The sequence below is a fragment of the Strix uralensis genome, chromosome 9 (genome assembly GCF_047716275.1).
Source record: "Strix uralensis isolate ZFMK-TIS-50842 chromosome 9, bStrUra1, whole genome shotgun sequence".
Taxonomy (NCBI): Eukaryota; Metazoa; Chordata; class Aves; order Strigiformes; family Strigidae; genus Strix; species Strix uralensis.
Window position 1 is genome coordinate 27,001,239 of NC_133980.1, and position 18,753 is coordinate 27,019,991.

At 41.2% G+C, this 18,753-nt stretch overlaps 2 protein-coding genes across 6 annotated transcripts in view; both read left to right on the forward strand.

The window, feature by feature from the left end:
- Positions 1–26: 26 nt before the first annotated feature.
- Positions 27–3,586, forward strand: POLR2D (RNA polymerase II subunit D). Its single transcript, XM_074877838.1, has 4 exons — positions 27–122; positions 1,501–1,681; positions 2,117–2,212; positions 2,965–3,586. Exons 1-4 carry the CDS (start codon positions 50–52, stop codon positions 3,041–3,043), a joined length of 429 nt encoding a protein of 142 aa, XP_074733939.1. The 5' UTR covers positions 27–49; the 3' UTR covers positions 3,044–3,586.
- A 1,959-nt stretch (positions 3,587–5,545) lies between these two features.
- WDR33 (WD repeat domain 33) overlaps positions 5,546–18,753 on the forward strand; it is a 72,870-nt gene continuing 59,662 nt past the window's right edge. For 4 of the 5 annotated variants that reach the window (XR_012630034.1, XM_074877828.1, XM_074877827.1 and 1 more), the window contains exon 1: positions 5,549–5,703. The gene's annotated coding sequence lies outside the window, so the exon portion shown is untranslated. Of the gene's footprint in view, positions 5,704–18,753 lie in introns of all 5 variants that reach the window. The other variant, XM_074877830.1, reaches the window with a different exon arrangement.

Here is an 18,753-nt window from a genome sequence, read left to right on the forward strand (position 1 = left end):
GGGCGGCGGGGCTGAGGCGGCGGCGGCGCTTCCGGTGGCGGCTGAGGCGATGGCGGCGGGCGGCAGCGACCCGCGGGCGGCCGATGTGGAGGAGGACGCCTCTCAGCTCGTCTTCCCCAAAGGTGCAGGGCGAGGGGGCCGCGGGGCCGGTGGGGCTGGTGGGAGGCGGTGGGAGGCGGGCGGCTCCGAGGGAAGGAGCCGGTCCCTTCCCCGCGGCGGCCGCCGAGCCGAGGCGCGCCTTGGGCCGCAGCGCTGCTCAACGCCGCCCGCACCGCCCCGGGCGTGGAAAACCGGGGATAATAAATCCCTTCTGTGTCTTTAAGGACCCCGCGACAGCTAAGATAGGGTTGTTCTTACCCATGTGGACCACTACGTGTGTGTAGAGGAATTAAAAAAGTATTTTCATGTCAGGTTATAGCGAAAAGATTCTTGGGTTTTGATATAACCATTAATTACTTTTCCACTGATGTTTCTTGACATTAGACTAGTGCTGCGTTTTAGGAAACCAGCTGTCCAGAGCCTGAGCTGTAACTAGGGTCACTAACAGTCTGTCTGTATTTTTCGGAAAACAGTTCAGAATAAATCCCAGAGCTGTATTTATGCCTCAGAGCAGCCCTGGAAGAGGAGGGGGAAAAAAATAAAAAAAAAGCATCATAATGCATTTTTGAGTTATGAACAAAAGCATAGTCCCAAAAGGCTGGTTTTTGGATGTTTTTACACTAAAATCTGCCCATGTTCAGCCCAAGTTCCTTTACCACTCCATGCAAAATAAAGGTTGCCAGACCCTTTCTAGCACTGCCCCGTGTCTGCTTGCTTTTATAAACCAGTGCTGAAGGACACCCCGGGATGCAGCCTCTGATCCTGCTGCTCTGAACAGCTCATACTGCTGACGTTGAAAGACCTTCTTGTTATTGGAATAAATATAGTGATGATGATGAACAAAAAGAGAGTTGGCTAAAAAGGGGGGGAAAATCAATTAAGATTGGTTAAAACTTTTTTCTGATAATAAAATTTCAGTAGGTTAATTAACCTTTTAAGTAAATGAAGCCTTTTTAAAAACATTCAGCAGCATCCACATTTACTCTAAGAACTCAGAGGCTTCCAAAGCCCATAGGCGTCACTTCTGAATTTTCTGAGTATTACATTTCTAAGTATTTTTTTCTAAAGCAAGTTGTACATTACTTAAGTTCTGCCAGAAATGGGTGAAGAAAACATACTGCAAAAATGTGACAAATCAGAAGGTTAGGGCTGCAAATGTAAAATGTGCAGTCAAAAAGACAAACAGATTAGATTGTCAGTCAAAATGGTGTAATTTTTATTGGCATTTTCAGTATGAAATGCTGCCCAATCATTGGTGAAAGGGGTTGCACAACTGCTGTGAAACACACCGTTCATTTCCTTACTGCCCAAAGTTAAATTTACGTGCACAACTTCTGTAAGTGCACTTTTTCATCCATGCTTCACCTTTTTTTATGCTGGTGTTGACTCATTCAAATGTAGAATTTGAAACTGCGGAAACTCTTCTAAATTCAGAAGTCCATATGCTTCTTGAGCATCGTAAGCAGCAGAATGAGAGTGCAGAAGATGAGCAGGAGCTTTCAGAAGTCTTCATGAAAACCTTGAACTACACAGCGCGCTTCAGCCGCTTCAAAAACCGTGAAACCATTGCCAGTGTCCGTAGGTGAGTGGAAGAGTTAGGGTGTAAGACTATACTGGTGAATTACGACTATAATGTGCTGCTTTATGAAAGTACAGTTTAATGGTGTTTCCTGATTTGTACTATAATTCTGAATCTTGTTTTTCTGAAGAGCCATGAAATTTGATCGTAATTCTTCATGGAGGGTCAAGCCTTCTGAACTGCTTTGTTTTCAGTATTTAAATGACAGCTGGTTGCATTAAATGGGAGGATTTTCTAGACCTTGTGGAGTAATTTAGGGGAAGTGGAGTTAGATGTGACTTTTTTTTCTCAATGCAATTACATAGTGAGTCTTTCCTCTTGAAAAAACGTTGCCTTCAGTGCCAAAAGTAGAGTGAAAAAAGATATCTATTTGGTTTAGTTTATGCCCTTTTATATTTCTATCTTCTAATTTCACCAAGTTGTTTTCTTTCCTTACAGTTTGCTGCTCCAGAAAAAGCTCCATAAATTTGAATTGGCATGTTTGGCTAACTTGTGTCCTGAGACAGCTGAGGAAGCGAAAGCCTTGATTCCTAGGTAAGCATTTACATACTGTAAATACTTTCCTGTGATCTGAAGCCAGCTATGGGCAGATGCCCTCTCTTCAATCCAACTCTCTTGACAGAAAAACTTCTGATCTTGGTCTTTCATCATCTACCCATTGATCTGACAGTGAGACACTATTTGTAAGTGTCCCTAATGCACTTCCAACAAGAGTGGATTAAGTGTAAACTGCTTAAATTGGGGTTCTTAGCCCACACAGGTGTGGGTTGTTTTTTTTTTCTGTTGGAAAAAATGACAGTGCTCCTGTGAACTGTTTTGTGGATAATGTACAGGGGAGCAGTAACTTCTTCATACCTTAATTTGTTACCTCATGGCCTGAGATAGGGGAGGGAACAAAACACTCATCTGAATTACAGTTTCTTCCTTATATGCTAAGATTTCATGGCAAGACTGAACTGGCTTATGAGCATGAGGCTACAGGGACTTCATTTAGAGGTCTGTTGAAGCCTGCACCTGCCTCGCCTTTTTGATAAAACGTTTTGAAATTATTCAGCAGAAAGTTCTGGGCAGGATGGAATTTTGTCATTTAAAGAGGAGGCACTGCATAGGGCTGAGGGTGGTACTTGTACAGTAACGTTGTAAATGGTTCCTGGCGAAACCGTACAGGTGGGTGATGATGGTGTGTGTAGAGGCTGACGGGAGAGAATTACAACTGACTGAAATGAATCCAGGGGGGAAATTATTTCTAAAACCTTCGATGTACCCTCATTGTTCTTATCTTGCAGCCTGGAGGGTCGATTTGAAGATGAGGAATTACAGCAGATTCTTGACGACATTCAGACTAAACGCAGCTTCCAGTACTAAAGTTAACCCTCAACCCTTTATCTGAACAGAAAAACCTGGGAACTTGGACTGTTTCTCAGCCCTCTGGACCATTCCAGCTCCTTGCTGAGTAAAGGGAGTTGTGGATCCCGGGTACTCCAGGGCTGTGTCATCCACAGATGCGTTCAGACTGGAGATCAGCATAGTCCTTTTGGTTTGTTCCACGTGTGTGTTTGTAAGGACGCCTGTGTTGCAAGAGCCAAAGAACCTGAAAAGCCTTTTCCCAGTGGCTCAAGTATTTGTTTTTTCAAAATCCCTCTACCCAGTTTGGAAATTTTCAATGTTTCTGGTTTTCAGCAGAAATGTGGATGTGACTTCTTTGGGTTTTTTTTGTGAACTTCTAAACGAGATGGAGAAACTTGTTCTTGACTCTCAGAAGGTTTAGTGATGGGCAACATCAATTTCTGTGGTGATATTTTTGGTTTTTAATTTTTTTTTTTATTGTTTGATCGGGACAGTGGATTTTTACAACCTCAGTAATTTTCTATTATTGTTTAGTGTAAATTAAAAGGTATTTCTAATTAAGGCTGTGTGTTTTATAAACATTAGGTGCATATGATGATTTTATTAATGAGGATCTTTTTGATAAACAGATCCTGTGATGATTAACCTGTGCTGGAGATCTGGGGACTCCAGGTGTGTAATACACAAGTACAATTTCGGGCAGGTCGGGCAGAGGCGTTACTAACTATGATTACAGTGAGAGAACATTTGGGCAGCATTTCCCTCTCAAAGTGATTAAAGAGACCCAACCTGTATATTGTTTCAGAAAAGAGGTGAGGAAAAACAATAATTTTGATGTTAAGGAAGCCAGCTATCCATCCTGGGAGGGATGGACTCCTTAAGTAGCTTGCTAACTTCCCCAATCAAACAGTAAGTAAGGTGACACTAGGGAGGGTCGGCTCTTGGTGGAGCCTGTGGGAGCGGCACAGCTGGTATTATCTTAGCTCAGAAGTGGGGAGTTGGCAGCAATCACAGCTTTTAGTTGAAAGGAATGCTCTTTCAGTTAGGATAAACTTCTTAGCCCTCTCAAATATTAATCATTTTACCACACCTGGAAAAAGTGCAGTTTTGCAGGAAAGACCAGCTGGGACAAAGAGGAAGACAAATGTGTTAAGGCACTACCTGTGATAAGCAGCAGAGCTTCACTGATGTTGCAAAAGGGAGAGAAATACAATGTTATTTTAGCCCTTACTGGAAACTTAATGTTGAAGCTATGCTGAAAGGCCAAGCTGGTTTGTGACAGCTGGTTGGGCTACCTCATCTGAAGCGGGTTACCTCAAACAGCGTTTATTTCAGTGCTTCAGTGGCATTACATCTGCAAGCCAATAAACCAGATTTGCCTTTCTAGTTAACCACAGTAGCTTCAACTGGATCAGAATAATTGTAACTAAGGAATAAAGATAAAAGCAAGGTGGCATGGCGATTCTTTATTTTATAAAGCTCAGTGGCTCCTTTTGATACTGGATATGCTTTCCACTAGCTGCTCCCACTGTAACTTGGTTTGCCCTGTAAAATTTCTGTTCAAGCAGCTTTAAGGCATTCTCATCTTTTAAATACACAGGCTCTCTTAATGAAAGCTCGTTTTTATTTGGAAAAGAAAAAACCACCATGCACCTTTTTACCTAAATTCTGGGTAAAAGGGAGGTATAATTATAAATGGGAGGCGTTGCTACTTGTTGATACCTTTGTGAGCTAACGTAAGACACCCAAGGAGGAGTTGGAGAGACTCGGTGATCTGAGAGTGATCTCAGGAGATTTGCACCGTCCTTCACAAATAGATAATTATGAGCCTTGAGAGTAGTTGTGCTTGACTCTTGTGTTTTGAAACCTGGTAATCGGGACCAGGAAGAAGAAGGGACGATGTCCGAGGAGTTGTGCGAGGGGCAGTTCTGTGGTAGCACCTGGCTACGTGGTGAACACGTAGAGTATCAACATGAAGCAGTACAGAAATACAGAGCTATGCACTTAGGCTGAGCACGGCCATGCGGTTTGGAAGCAAGAATGGTCCAGCTGCCGGTACTACCTGTTTTGGAGAGGCTGAAGCCAGCCGGCACGGCGGCAGGGGCCTGGTTGCCCACAGCGTCGTCAACGCACAAGCCCGCGGGGCACAGCTTCCCCACCACGGCGGGTTCACGGCTTGAATTTTGGTCACCCTGTTTCCCCCAGCAAAAGGAGAGTGGGACAAGAGGCGCGACCCTCTATAGCGGGGAACCTGCGGCCCACCGGCCCGGCCCCCTCGGGCCCACCCCGCGGCCGCCTCCCGGTGCGCATGCGCGCGCCTCTTCGCGCCTCCACCCGCCGGGGAAGGGTCAGGGGGGCGCCGGGTTTCCGGTAGCGCAGGCGCAGGTGGCGGCACGGCGGGAGGCCCGCGGAAGCAGCGCGCGCCCTGCCCCGCGCGCCTGCGCGCTGGCCGCAGTCCGCGAGCCGCGGTGCCCCCGCGGGCGCTGGGACCGCCTCCCGCGCCGCCGAGCGTGTTGACGTTAGGCGCGTGCGCCGCCCGCCCGGTCGGTGGTGGGGGAAGGAAGATGGCGGCCGGCCGTGGTGGGGGCTCGTGAGGCGGCGGCTTCCGGGGTCGGAGGGACGAGGCGAGGAGCGAGGCGACAGGGCGCGGAGTCGGGGTACGAGAGACCGGCTGGACGGTGAGTGCGGCTCGGTGCTGGGCCGCTGGCGGGGCGGGCGCGGGGGTGAGCAGCCTGGGAAGTGCGGCTGCCTCCGCCATTTTTAGGCCGCGGCCCAGAAGCGGTGCGGCCGGGGCCGGGAAGAGGCCGAACCCCGGCGCGGCCCGCCAGCGGCGGAGGGTGAGTGCAGCAGCGAGGGGCCGTGGGGCTGCTCGGGCGCCCTCGGGAGCGCGGGGCCCAGGTCTTGACCGCGGACTGAGCGAAGCGCTGGGCCCGGCTCCGCGGCGCCGGGCCCGTGGGGTGGGGTGTCCTGGAGGGCTGAGGTGGCGGTGAAAGCTGGGGCTGGGAGCGGGCGGGTGGTTCTCTTTACTGTCTGCTGCATAGGTATCTGGTTGTGGCTTCGCCCGAGCGTCTCAATCCTGCCTTTTTCTAATTTTTTTTTTTTCTTAAACATTATTGTTCCTCTCTCTGCCTTGGTTTTGAGCGGAGATAGGGTTGTGACTGCTTGAAGATATGGCTTGGGAAGCCCTAGCCATTACGAGTAGATACAGCCATGTGCAGCGGACGCTTTCTTATCCTGGAAGGGTGGATGGATTTGTTGATGATACGGTGGTACATTCCACTGATTGAGACTCACCAGTCTATGATTATGACGTGGGTAGCAAACCTACGCAACCTGTTAAATTTGAAAAAATACTTAAGCATTTTTCCATTGGAGAGAGCTTGTTAAACTTTATGCCTTCTTGAAGATGAATGTTATTTCTCTTTTGCTGTTAGCTTCTTTGTTATGAGTAGATAGCTGTATGGCTTCAAGTGCAGTATTTTGAAATATTGGTACTCGTTTGAGCACATCTGTTTGCCTTACAAAAGTTGTCATAGGTAAGTAGTTCTGTACTCAGCTAGTTTTGTACCTTATCACATCCTTAATTGCAGTTTGAGAGTAGTATTTGAGAATCTGTTTTCCTGTGTAGACATTAGTCCCTCGTCCTTCTCCTTGCAATAGATGTTTATTCTTTTTTGCTTTTTCTAACTCAACTGTTCTACCCTTCATTTAAGAAAGGCAGTACTACATACATATTTGTTAGAGAGTTTTAGTATGCAAACAGTATTGAGTCAAAATATTTTGGGGTTCCCTCCTCCTGAATTCTTTATCAGCTAAATTGACTTTTAGTTCTCAAGTTTGCAGCAATATTCTGCCATTATCTTTAATATAAGAATATATAATCATAAAACATATTTGAAAATCTGGTTCTTAACATCTTGTTCAGTTGTGCTCTAGTATTTCTAATGGGAAGATCTGAAAGTGTAGTTAGGACTTCTCATTTAAACACTCAGCATGATAAGAAAAACCTGGGGTGTCTTTAATTGCTTTGTTGTTAGCATTTTTAGAGTTCTCTGCCCAACTGCTCTACAGTTTAGAAGGTATGCTTTACACAGCCTTCCTGCATCTGACTGTTTCCAAAGTGTATGGAACTATCAGATTACACCATGTGCATACATTTTGAGAAATAAATATTGGAAGTTGGGGAAAAAAACAAACCTTTGAGCTGCAGAGAATGTTAGGTGCTAGTAACTAGTGTATGTTTAATTTAATACTCTACTCCTAGAGCTGCTAAAACCTTTAAACTTAAATGTCAGTCACTTGTCGTGGTTTAAACCCAGCCGGCAGCCAGACACCACACAGCCACTTGCTAACCCTCCCCTGCCCAGGGGATGGGATAGGGAATTGGAGGGGTAAAGGGAGACTCATAGATTGAGATAAAAACAGTTTAATAATTGAAATAAAACAGTAATAACAATAATAGAAAGTACAAATGGGTAATGCACAATGCAATTGCACACCACCCACCAACTGATACCCAGCCAATCCCTGGCTAGCAGTCTCAGAAAAAGCAAAGATGCTGAAACCATAATCTCGGAAGCTAGAGAGAACCCCTGCCCCCCTTCCCAGGTGACCCTCCTATATATGCTGAGCATGATGTTACATGATATAGAATATTTCATTGGCCAGTTTGGGGCCGGTGCTCTGGCTGTGCTCCCTCCCAGCTGCTTTCTTGTATGCCTGCACACAGGCAGGACATGGGAAGTTGGAAGGTCTTTGATCTCTTAGGAACAACTGAAAACATCAGTGTGTTATTGGCATTCTTCTCATACCAAATCCCATACTGAATCCAAAGCACAGCACTATTCTAGCTACTAAGAAGAAAAATTAACTCTAGCCCAGCTGAAACCAGGACATCACTATGAACAGTTAAAGTCTTTCCTTATACCTGAAGTGTTGGTCCTGCATTGAATCCTTGCAGCAATAAGCATTAGACTGAACCATTGGAGTTGAAAATTTCTCATCAGTTTTCTATTCCTGTTATCAGCAGAAGTTAGCACAGGAAGTAACATAGCAGTCCTAAGTTGCGCTTGAGATAGAGGTACTAGAAAACTTTTGCTGCTGCAGAGAGGCCGTGATCTGAGGAGGGGATGAGCAAACTTCTGTTTTGTTCCCATCCCTAGCAGATGTCTTAGTCTTCTGACTCACCTGAAAAAAAAAAAAATCATGGAGAAGACTTTTGGTTGAGTAGGAATATGGAAGGAATACAGTTTATCTTTTTGAGATGATTCCACGCAAAATATTTCACTCTTTGCATCTGCTAGCCACAGGGTTGATATCTAAGGAATTTCCATGGTTGGTTCACTAGTGCTGGAAATGAAAATAATTTAGCCTTGCGCAGATGTTACATTACCTTATAATTTAGAAAACTACTCATATCTTCGTGCAGGAAAGTTGTAAAAACAAGCTGAAAACTTATCTGTAGTGTGTTTGTGAATTTTACAAGATTTGTTCTTTATTTGCTGTATTTTCATTCCTGATACCATATCATTTTGTTACTGAAAGTTTTATACAAAGTACAAACACAGGTATGTGGGTGTGGTTGGTATAGTTAAGGAAGAAATGTCATTGATAAGTTAAACTGAACATTGTTAGAGCTTAGTGGTGGGGAGGGGATATGGTAAAGATCTTTCAAAAGATTAAAACCTTAACCTTAGTTTCCTTCTCTTACAAAGAATCTTCAAAAGTAAGAGCAGAGAAGTAGACTCCTTGATAGCTAAATAGTTATTTGTTGTATTTTGTTATTGATTTTGCTTCAATTTAGAGCATCCACGATACCATATTTTAAAAATGGTTCTACTTAACAGCAGTCCATTCTTGCTTGCTAGTATTTAAAAAAACTAGTCAGCATTTAATAGAATGTCATTTCTGGTTCAACCAGCTCTCCACATTCAGGCTCGGTGTACCAATCATTCTGTTGTGAAACTTGAAATGTGATATGAAGTATATATTTACCAGGAAAGAAAGTAAGCTAGTTTCTCTTCTGTTGTGCAATATTACTTTTGATAACACATTTAGTATAAAGGCAGTGCATGCATGGTGATGTGAAATACTAGTTAAAATTGTTCTTCAGTTTGTGGTAATGTAGATTAAAGTTGGTGGGAAAAGGTAAGGCCTGCGTGTGTTAGAGCATAGCAGAAGCCTGCGTTTTTGTGAAGGTTGTAGTTAGAAAAGTGTTTAGGTACTCCAGCCTGTCACTGTTTGCTTATTTTAAAAGGTTTTGTTTCAAGCTGCTTTCCCTTGTCTAAAGAGGACTTCATTTAAAGAAGAAAAAAAACCCCTCAAACCAAAAAACTAACCTGGAAACAAGCATGAAAACTGTAGTACTTTTTAATAGCTTAGCTACAAGTCAGAACATTTGAGTTTAAATCTACGACTGACTTGATACTTTCTCTTGAGCCCATTGTAAATTTTTGGGGCAGTGCCTTCATATTTGCTTTGAGTGATCATAGTTGTGATTTGTAAGGTGTTCTCTGGATGTGGAGGGATGCTGGAGACCAAATAATACTAAGCTTTGAAACTAAGCTAGCTGGTACTGTTCCTGTTTTACCTCTGCACCAAATTATAAAATGGAATGAGTATGATTCTGTGTAGCAGGAATAGGCATGGTAAAGAGATCCCAGTTTATCTAGGAAGCTATGTACCTGGTTTTCACTTGAGGGGAAAGAGAACTCTAGACCTGTTCATTAAGACACCTTGCTGAATAGGAAGAGTAAGTGCCAACTTCCATAATATGGGATAATCTTTAATGCTGAAAATCCATGTAAATATATTTTAAGAATTGAAGAATGTACCGAGTCTAACAATAATGAATTGTACTAAGTTGCAATGCAGTCTTACTTGGGGGTTCTGTTCTAAGCAGTTCATCTAGTCATTTTTATCACAATTTCTCTCACTTGTAGGAGGAAAGACTTGCTCTGAAGTATTAACTTTACTCTTGACTAACCCTGATAAAACTCGGGTTGTACACAAGTGTTTCAAACAATTACATGGAAGTGTTCTTACACATATATAGAATACAAAACGTGTAGGCAATTTTTCACATTCTTCAGACACAAATGAAAACATCTCTTCCTCCTTGGGCATTTATAGTGCATTGAGTAACCCTGGTATTTTTTTTCTATCAAAAAAGGAGAAGTTTATCTTCAATTTAATTTTTCATTTAAATAAGGTTTTTTCCCATACACTGTTGTTAAATCTGAACACTTCTCATTTTCTGTTTACTTTTAATGAGTTAATTTTGATACGAAGAACAACATGCCTGTCATGAGCTCATTGCTGTTTTTTAGTTAGTCTTCAGTATGTTAAAAGGTGCTGGTTAAAAAAAATAAATTATGAATAAATATATTTTGAAGCTTTGAAAATGTTATCAATGGGCATAAAAATTTTAAGTAACCTAGAATTTTTGGTTCTCTTAAATGATTAAAATCATAATATTCTGCTGCCTGTCTTCTCTTGTTACCAGAGTTCCTGCAGTGGTGCAGGCAGATGTACAGGGGGATCCTTTTGGGGAGCAGAAGTAGGATGTTTGTTTTTACTCTGTCTCAGTGTTCTGTTTTGGCCTGTGTCTTAGAAACACTGGTTCTGGAACTGGTGAGGTGATAGGGAAAGAGGAGATGAGGGATGTACAGAGGCGATAGGGAAATACATCTGCCATAGCATTGACTTATGCTGCACTTATTGACTGTAACCATGTGTAGAGAGGCAACAGGCACTGTTCTTAGTTAATATGGCATATATATCAGCTCTTCATAAAATACATCCCTAAATGTTTAAGATCATGTCTACTTAATACCAAGTTTTAATTTAAGGCAGTTGGTCATGAAGCTTGGTATTTAGATTGTTCTTAGTCACTCACCTGTAGCTTTACCCAAAAGTGGGTACCTCGGAATTGAACAGTGTGGCAGGATAGGCCAAAAGCAGTTTTGCAACTAGAAGTATAGCTATGTTGACACTGATCAGTTCTGTACTATACACTTAAAGATGAACACACAGGTACTTGAAATAATCCATGTTTCTTGGATTTAAACATTTGAGGGTTCCTTTAAATCACTTTCTCAAATCCGAAAGAAACATGATACAAAAGAATGTTAATTGTGTCATTTTTGTAGAGGGAGGCCAGAGGATAGATAACAAGGAGTCTGTAGTATTTTATGGGTTTGGTGTAGTTTTAGTGTTCATTACGAAACTTTGGCAACACAGTGATTTGTATTTTACCATGGGTGTATGAGTATTCATCTGCAAATTTGAGTGTGACAGGAGCTGCACTTGAGTCAGGTAAGTAGTGTCACAGCTCCTGCTGATGCAAGTGCTTGACTTACAGCCTGAGGACTGTGTAATGGTGGAGCTCTACCCTCTCTGGTGTACATTTGCAATCATCTAACTGAGCATCACAGCCCAAAGTGGTAACTTCCCCTGTTCCTGGTCATTTGATTTTTCTCCTGTGTCAGTAGAGGTGTTCTGGAACTCCAAAGTCAGTTGGCTGAGATGCTGCTCTGGGTTTTGACTAGTGTTAGCAAAAAGAGTCTCTTAACACAGAGCAGTTTCTTAGGTGGATGGCCAGTGTGGTCACCAGATGCTGATGTTGACAGAAAAGAGTGGTCACGTAGGACAGGAACACACAATTGGGGTCAAGGCAGAACTGCTTTTTTTGGTGTCAGCAGTTTTAGGTTGGGTTCGGATCATTATGGAACTTGATCTCAGCAATCCTCCAGACTTTTTCCACAGTGCTGAAGTTCACTCAGTAGCTATTGCGGCAGGTAAACTGTGTGATCACAATGAGCAGTCACACTTCCTACCATTGTCCTTCATCCCCCAACCTCAGTAAAAATCACCACAACTTTGAAAATGCCTTTCTATTGGGGCATGTTTGTAAGCAAACCATTATGCTTCTTTGCAGAGACTAGTGAAATTTTATAATTACATCACAAGGAAAACTGTAGATTGCCCAAATTTGTAAGTAGGACTGCGGACTAAGTATTAATATAATATGTTCATTCTGTGATATTTATACTGTTCCTAAATTATGGAGTTTGGATTTACATTCATACTTGAGTCATCAAACCATGTTCTGCAATCTTTTTCCACTGATGGGTGCAAATATTTTGGTCTCCTTAGCAAATTTAAGCCTACTAAATAAACAAACTTATTTATTTCTAATAATATCTTTTGTAGAGTCTTGACTAATATCATAAGCCACAGCTGCCAAGCTTTCTGTACAGTAAGATGAAAATACTGACCTAGAACTGTTGCCTGAAGTGCTGCTTTTGCCAGGAAAGCTTGCTGATATTCTCAAGGCAGGCGAAATGAAGTAGGAAGGAAATGCCAAGGGATTTTAGACCTTTGGAGAACTCTAGTTTTCAAAACTGAAGCTCTCTGGTGACATGCACTTCTACTGAATTGTCATTCTCATGGGGAGCTTGACTCTTCCTGTAATTAGGGAAAGTCTTATACTGAACCCTTGCTGTTTGAAAGGCTTTGTGTGGGATTGATATATGTGAACTTGAATTTCCTTTACCAAGAAATGTATTGGTAGAGAGGGTGAACACGTGGTTTTATTGAACAGTACTAAATGGTAAATGCAAAGGCTTAAAAAGAGAAGGCTAAAGAAGCTTAAATGTGGTTGTTGTGCAGCGCATATATATATCTCTATTCATAATCATACGTAGGCATTTGCATGGCTTATAATTCACAAGGAAAGACCAGAAAATTTATATTCCTGGAGGAGTTGACTGTGTGATTCTAGTTAAAAGCAAGTGTATTTCTAATTCTTTTTCTGTTGTCTGAACAAGCAGCATATACATCAGCTATTGATGTAGAAAGTGTTCTAGTAGTGAAAGTTCCTTGATATAGAAGAATTTCTGTTGACTGTTTTAAAATAGGCATGTTTCTGGCAAAACTTTTAGAACTGCTCGAGTGATATTAGTAGACTTTTAAATACTGAGAGCTTAAAATTACAATAACTAGCACAGTTTATTTTTTCCTATTGTAAGTTTGTTCCTCACTGGATTAAACAATTTCTAGCCTAAGCAGTAGCAAACAGGGATTATGCATTGATCTTCCACATGAAACTGTGGCAAAAGAGTAGTTTGCATATATGCTAGACTTTTAAATCTTAACTGGAGTAGATATTGAGAAGCTGCACTTTTGAATTCTGTCTTTATCCACATAAATAATCTAAAGTCAGAACTTTACTTGAGCAAAGTAATTTAGAAGTGCTGTTTTCTTTCACAATTTCCATAATTTAGGGGGTGTTTGCGATTTTGTTTTTTAAACTTCTCCAATTCAGTAAGTCAATAATGAGGAGCATTGTTAATGTAAGTATGGTTCAAATTTCTCTATCCATAAGGCTTGTTTAGCAGCATTGTGTGATTTGATAAAGTTCAAATTGTTCCCTCCAATTCTGCTAGTCTTACTTAAGGGTGTCTCTATATTAGCTATGTCCGGGCATAGCAACTGTCGGTATTAAGTTGCATCTTTTGCTGTAAATTAAGCTGCTAATTTAACTGCTCAAAAAACTTGAGGTTTGGTTGTGTATGTGGGGAATAACAAACAAATCTCTGTCTTGGATAAATCTTTCTAAAGATCTTTTTCTAAAAGATACTACATCTTTTTTATCAAAAGTGAATCAAAACCCTTCAGGAAAAAAAAAACCTCCTTGGATATTGCTAGGAAAATACTGGGGGGGGCTAGTATGTTACAGGGCATTTATTCTGCAGTGTGGCTGTAAAAGTGTTTAGTATCTTCTTTTCTTATATGAATACATGGACTATGTAAATAACCTTGATGTGTCCAGAAGATGGGGGCTCTGTCACACAAAGCTTCTGCTTCTGGATGTGAGTTAGGGTGTAGACATGGGTGGTGAATGGCTTTTACCTTTAAAATATGCAGTTACATAAAAATAAGTTCTTTTGTCTTCAAGTGTTCTACTGAAGTATAAAATCTCTTTTTGGAGAGAGAAGTAGAAAAAGAATCTTTGAAATATGGTTAATAACTACTAAAAAAACCCTGCCTTTAGTTGTGGGGTTTTTTACCTTCTTACACTTCTCACCATATAAAGGCACAGTTTTTCACATCATCACACACAGTAGCATTATTTCCCTTCCTTCTGCTTCCCCTTACAGACTTCAGTTTCTCAGCTGTGGAAACTTAAGACACTATTCTTCTACCTTTATTTGGCCCAGAAACTGGTATGGCACACAGCGTTGATTTGCCAGAAGCCTGGCCTGAGTAAGACGGGGGGGGGGGGGGGGGGAGGAAAAAAAAGGCATTCTTTGGGTCATGAAGTAGAGATTTTCTTTATTTTTCTCTCTTGATGTTTTCAACATTTGCTTTTACATAAAAGTTGCAAGAGTTCTGGATGAGTTTGTTAAGCATTCAATAGATAAGTTATGAAAGGTGAATCTTTTTAACAAGTTACAACTCTTATTAATTCCCAAGTCTTACCTAAAAGGCATCTTCTTGCAGCATTGAATTTGCAGCTCTTGGGGACTTACTCAACTTTGTTTAATATATTAAAATGTATGTTTCTGTTCCATAGTGTGAAGGGAATCAAATTGTTGTTAGATTGTATGACTTCGTTAGACTTTGTTCTCTTTATCATCAGAATTTCAGCACGTTGTTTCTGAAACAAAGATACTGGTTGCTGCGTTTCCCTGCTTAAGTTTTGTCCTGCAACTGCTGTAGTCCTTCTAGTCCTTTTCCACTGATCATAAAGTTCTCTGAAGACTTTTTTGGTAGGATTTCTTGCCAGTCTTTCTCCTCTGCTCCCCCCCCTTTTCTGCTGTTTGTGTGTTTTGAGGGCTTGAGTTATCTCCTGCCAAGAGCCAAGTATAGACAATTGAAAGCAAAATGTCTGCATTTCTTCCATTTGGTACCTAAATAATAATTTGTCTCTAGAATCCAGTAAAGTTTCAGTTCAATCATATGAGCTGAGGAGGAATGATGATAGTCTGGTGGTTTGGGGGTTATGTGCCTAAACAATAGCACTTGAGTTGAGGGACCTGGATATGCTTGAGGAATGGGTCAGCAGAAACATTGTGAAGATTGTCATGGAGATGTGCAGAGTTCTCCATGTGCGGGCATAGCTTCATGGATTTGTGCAAGCTGCAAAGTGACTGGCTGAATAGGAGCCTCACTGAAGAGGACCTGAGAGTTACAGTGAATGCCAAGTTGAATATGAAACAACAATATATTCTCCTTATTCATAAGGTGAACTGCATATTGGGTGAAACTAGGAGAAGCATCCCAAGCAGATTCAGCTGGGTGGTTGTTTTTTTTTTTCCCTCACCTAGATTAGTATTAGTTCAGCAGGTCTTGATAGAATAACCAGCTGAAGATCTTGGTATTCAGGTTTAGCAAGAATTGAGAGACCTTTTTTGCTTTTAGACTGCTTTTCCTTTGTTGTTTTTTAGTATTTGTCGTGCTATGTTATATGATTTAAAAGTTAGTCCTAAAGTTTTGTTTCCTGACAAAATGGTAGCTTCAAGGTATGGCAAGGTATCTACCCTCTGTCAGTTTAAAACCATTAACCCTATCCTGGTTAAACCAGGACACCCCTCATCCTACCCCTAACCCCCTGACTAAGAGTCCCTCCCCATCTTTCCTGTAGCCCCTTTCAGTACTGGGAGGCTGCTTTAAGGTCTCCCTGGAGCCTTCTCTTCTCCAGACTGAACAACTCCAACGCTTTCAGCCTGTCCTCCACGTGCTCCAGCTACCTGATCCTCTTCGTGGCTGCCTCTGGACTGCTTAGTTAGGATGAATTGCTAGTATCCTGGTGTCTCTCAGTAGTAAAAGTCAGTCTGGACTATAATCTAAATGTAGGTCTTGACAAATGCTAAGCAGGACTCAAGATGAAGGAATATAGTGGTAGTTTAGGGAGAGGAAGAATATTGTTTTATTATTAAAATATTGCAAGTAGACTTAAATGCAAAACTGTCAAGTCACTAATGTTGAAATCATGGCAGCAGCGCAAATCCTGTGCATCTTCTAACTGAGGTTTAGGTGCAGTTTGCCAAACATCCTCTTACTGCTCTTGGTGGCATCCGTGTTTGTTTTGAAATAAACCTCCAGAAACTTGCTGTACAGGTTGCTTTCGTGAGGTGCGGAAAGGGAATCATTCAAGGCTGTTTTACTTGTGAAAGCAGTTTTCTCTACTGTGGCCAAAGTAAAGCAGGACCTGTCTCTTGAGTTCTGTGAACTAAAGTATTTTGACTTTTTTTATGATGTATGTAAGCACCTGTCTTCTGTAAATACATCTGCTTTGGAATGAGTCAAGGGTTTAGTTTGAGCATAAAATGAGGAACGTTTGAGACTTAATTAGTAGGTATTAGCACTAGAAATCTGAATTTGAAGAAAGTGTTACATGTGCATGTAACTTATGTGCAGCTAAGCGACTGTTTCAGATTGTCCCCCAGGCTCTGTAACGTGAGACTTTCAGACTGGCTGTTTGAAGTTTTTTCCCTGATAGCCCGTTCTCCCTTGGCCTTTGAGATGTCTTTGCTTGTCTGTATGCTTTCTCTACTGTTTGAGAGGTTCTTGGGCATAGTGTGTTTGTATGTGAAACTTCAGAGGTGTAGGGCTTTTGTCAGTTAAATATCAGCACTCCTCTTCCTGCAGAGAATAAACCCTTTGAATCAAAAACTGCATAAAATAATCACATTTTGCCAGGTCTTGCTCACTGTACAGTGAAAGATGATTGTTTTCTTGATAGATGTTAGAAATGTTACATGTTCTATCCTTTCAGACTCTGTATCATGTGTGTATGTGTTTGGATTTTGTTAAAAATCCAAAGGTTTGAACTTCATGGTGAAACCAGGCATAAGGAAAGTACAGAACTGAAGTTAGAGGAAAAATACTTTGGCATTTTTCAGTCCTTGATCATGCCAGTGTAGTAGATTCTGAGCTGTATATGAAACAAAAATCTTTGGAATGTCTCCAAATAAGAGGAGGTCGTTGAACCTGTTGGGCAGAGTAATTTATTTTGATTTAGCCAATGCTTAATTTAAGTATCTGTTTGTGTATTTTGATGAAGACATAGGAGATTTTTCATTTTAGCTTTTATATTTTCTATTGGAATAGAATGACTGGAATGGGGAAAGCTGCCAAATTCTTCCCTGCTGCCTGCCCCCCCCCCCCCCCCCCCCCCCCCCCTTTTGCATGGTCAGAATTTAAAACCCATTTCTAGGAAAGTTTAGTTCACAAATAGGCTACAACAGAGAATGAATATTAATGTATATTGGGAGTACAGCAGTGGAGCTCTGGGGAAATCTGCTTCCTGCAGAGAGCAGTAATGTCTGGTGCAAACTTTCCTTATCACTGGAGTGTATGCTGTTTTTACAAAAAGTGATGTTCTGTTAATGCAGTTCAGAGTGAAGATGGGTCACAGAGTGGCTTTGAAGATGGGAATATATTTTTTAACTAGTCTTATATTCCTGCTTAATAGAGCCATTATCTTTCATAACTAGTGGGAAAGGTACCTTCTAGTTATAGAACTGTAAATCAATAAAGATCCAGAGCATTCTTTGTGGACTGGATTTGTTTAGAAGTACCATTTTTTCTTTTGAAGCAGCTTTATCTGTCTAAAATCTATGTTCTAAAAAAGGACTATTAATACAAAAGTACTCATGAAGTTATTTGAGGTTTTTGAGTGCCTCACACAGATACACAATTTTCAGACATCAAGTGATCTTGTTTTGTAAATCTGATTAAACGTTTTTCCAGTACAATAGGAAATTGAAACACAAATTTAAGGAATTGGTCAAATTAATATATTCTTCGCTAGATCTTCAAATGGGCAATTTTTTTTATTTTTCATAATTTTTCAGTGTTTTCAGAGTGGGATTATCTAATGTACTGTGAAGGAAACTTGTCAATCTTTCTTTAGAAAAATGATGACATCTGCATAGAGCAGAAGCAAAGTCACCTCTGCTATGAGAGTTGAATTCATTGGCAGACACACAGATTAGTTTCAACAGGTTTCAAATGTATCTTCAGAAAAATGTGATGGAAGCTTGATGCTTCTGGTGCTGTTTTTGCAGAGTTTTTAGTAGTGTGAGTTTCTGATACTTCTCGATTATAAGCATATCTGCTTCAGGGAATGAAGCAAGGGAGATGCAGAAACACTGAATGAAAGCTAATCTTCTGCTCAGGTGCGTTTGCTGTTTAAAAGAGGAATTATTTGGGGAATACCTAATTTAGACAGTTTAAAATATTTGGAAGACCATTAACTTCAGATTGCATCGTTTGCAAAAATGGAAGAATCCTTTTTCTGTGTAATGCCCTACCTGGTGATTTTATGCATTCAGGAAATGCCTGAGAGTCTGATAGTCTGTCACTCTTTTCAGCCCTTAACCAGGATGGCTGGCTCTATTCCTGTGTAATAGAGAAATGATGTGTGTACATGCATGCTTATTTCTGTTTTTCTTTTCTAAATATGAAAAAAATTGCTGAAGATGGCAAAAATAGATTTATGTCTGGAATATATCCTTTCACCTTTTGCACTGGGATGAGGTATGATCCCCAGCTCAGGAAAAAGCCTGGATGATGAGGCCAAGGAAGAGCTTTCCTGAAAATAGTGTGAATGTTTCAGGAAGGGGAAGCTGTGGAAGGATCCACTGCTGGTCTCCAGAGCAGAGAGGCACATCCTTCCAAAGGATGAAAGAAAGGAGATTTTTTTGGAACTCTGTTGA

Bases quoted from the DNA above. Each gene is read 5' to 3' on its own strand.
- POLR2D (XM_074877838.1), top strand. From the start codon at position 50: ATGGCGGCGGGCGGCAGCGACCCGCGGGCGGCCGATGTGGAGGAGGAC. The intron at 1,682-2,116 runs GTGAGTGGAAGA...CTTTCCTTACAG, and splicing joins ACCATTGCCAGTGTCCGTAG to TTTGCTGCTCCAGAAAAAGC. The intron at 2,213-2,964 runs GTAAGCATTTAC...CTTATCTTGCAG, and splicing joins GCGAAAGCCTTGATTCCTAG to CCTGGAGGGTCGATTTGAAG.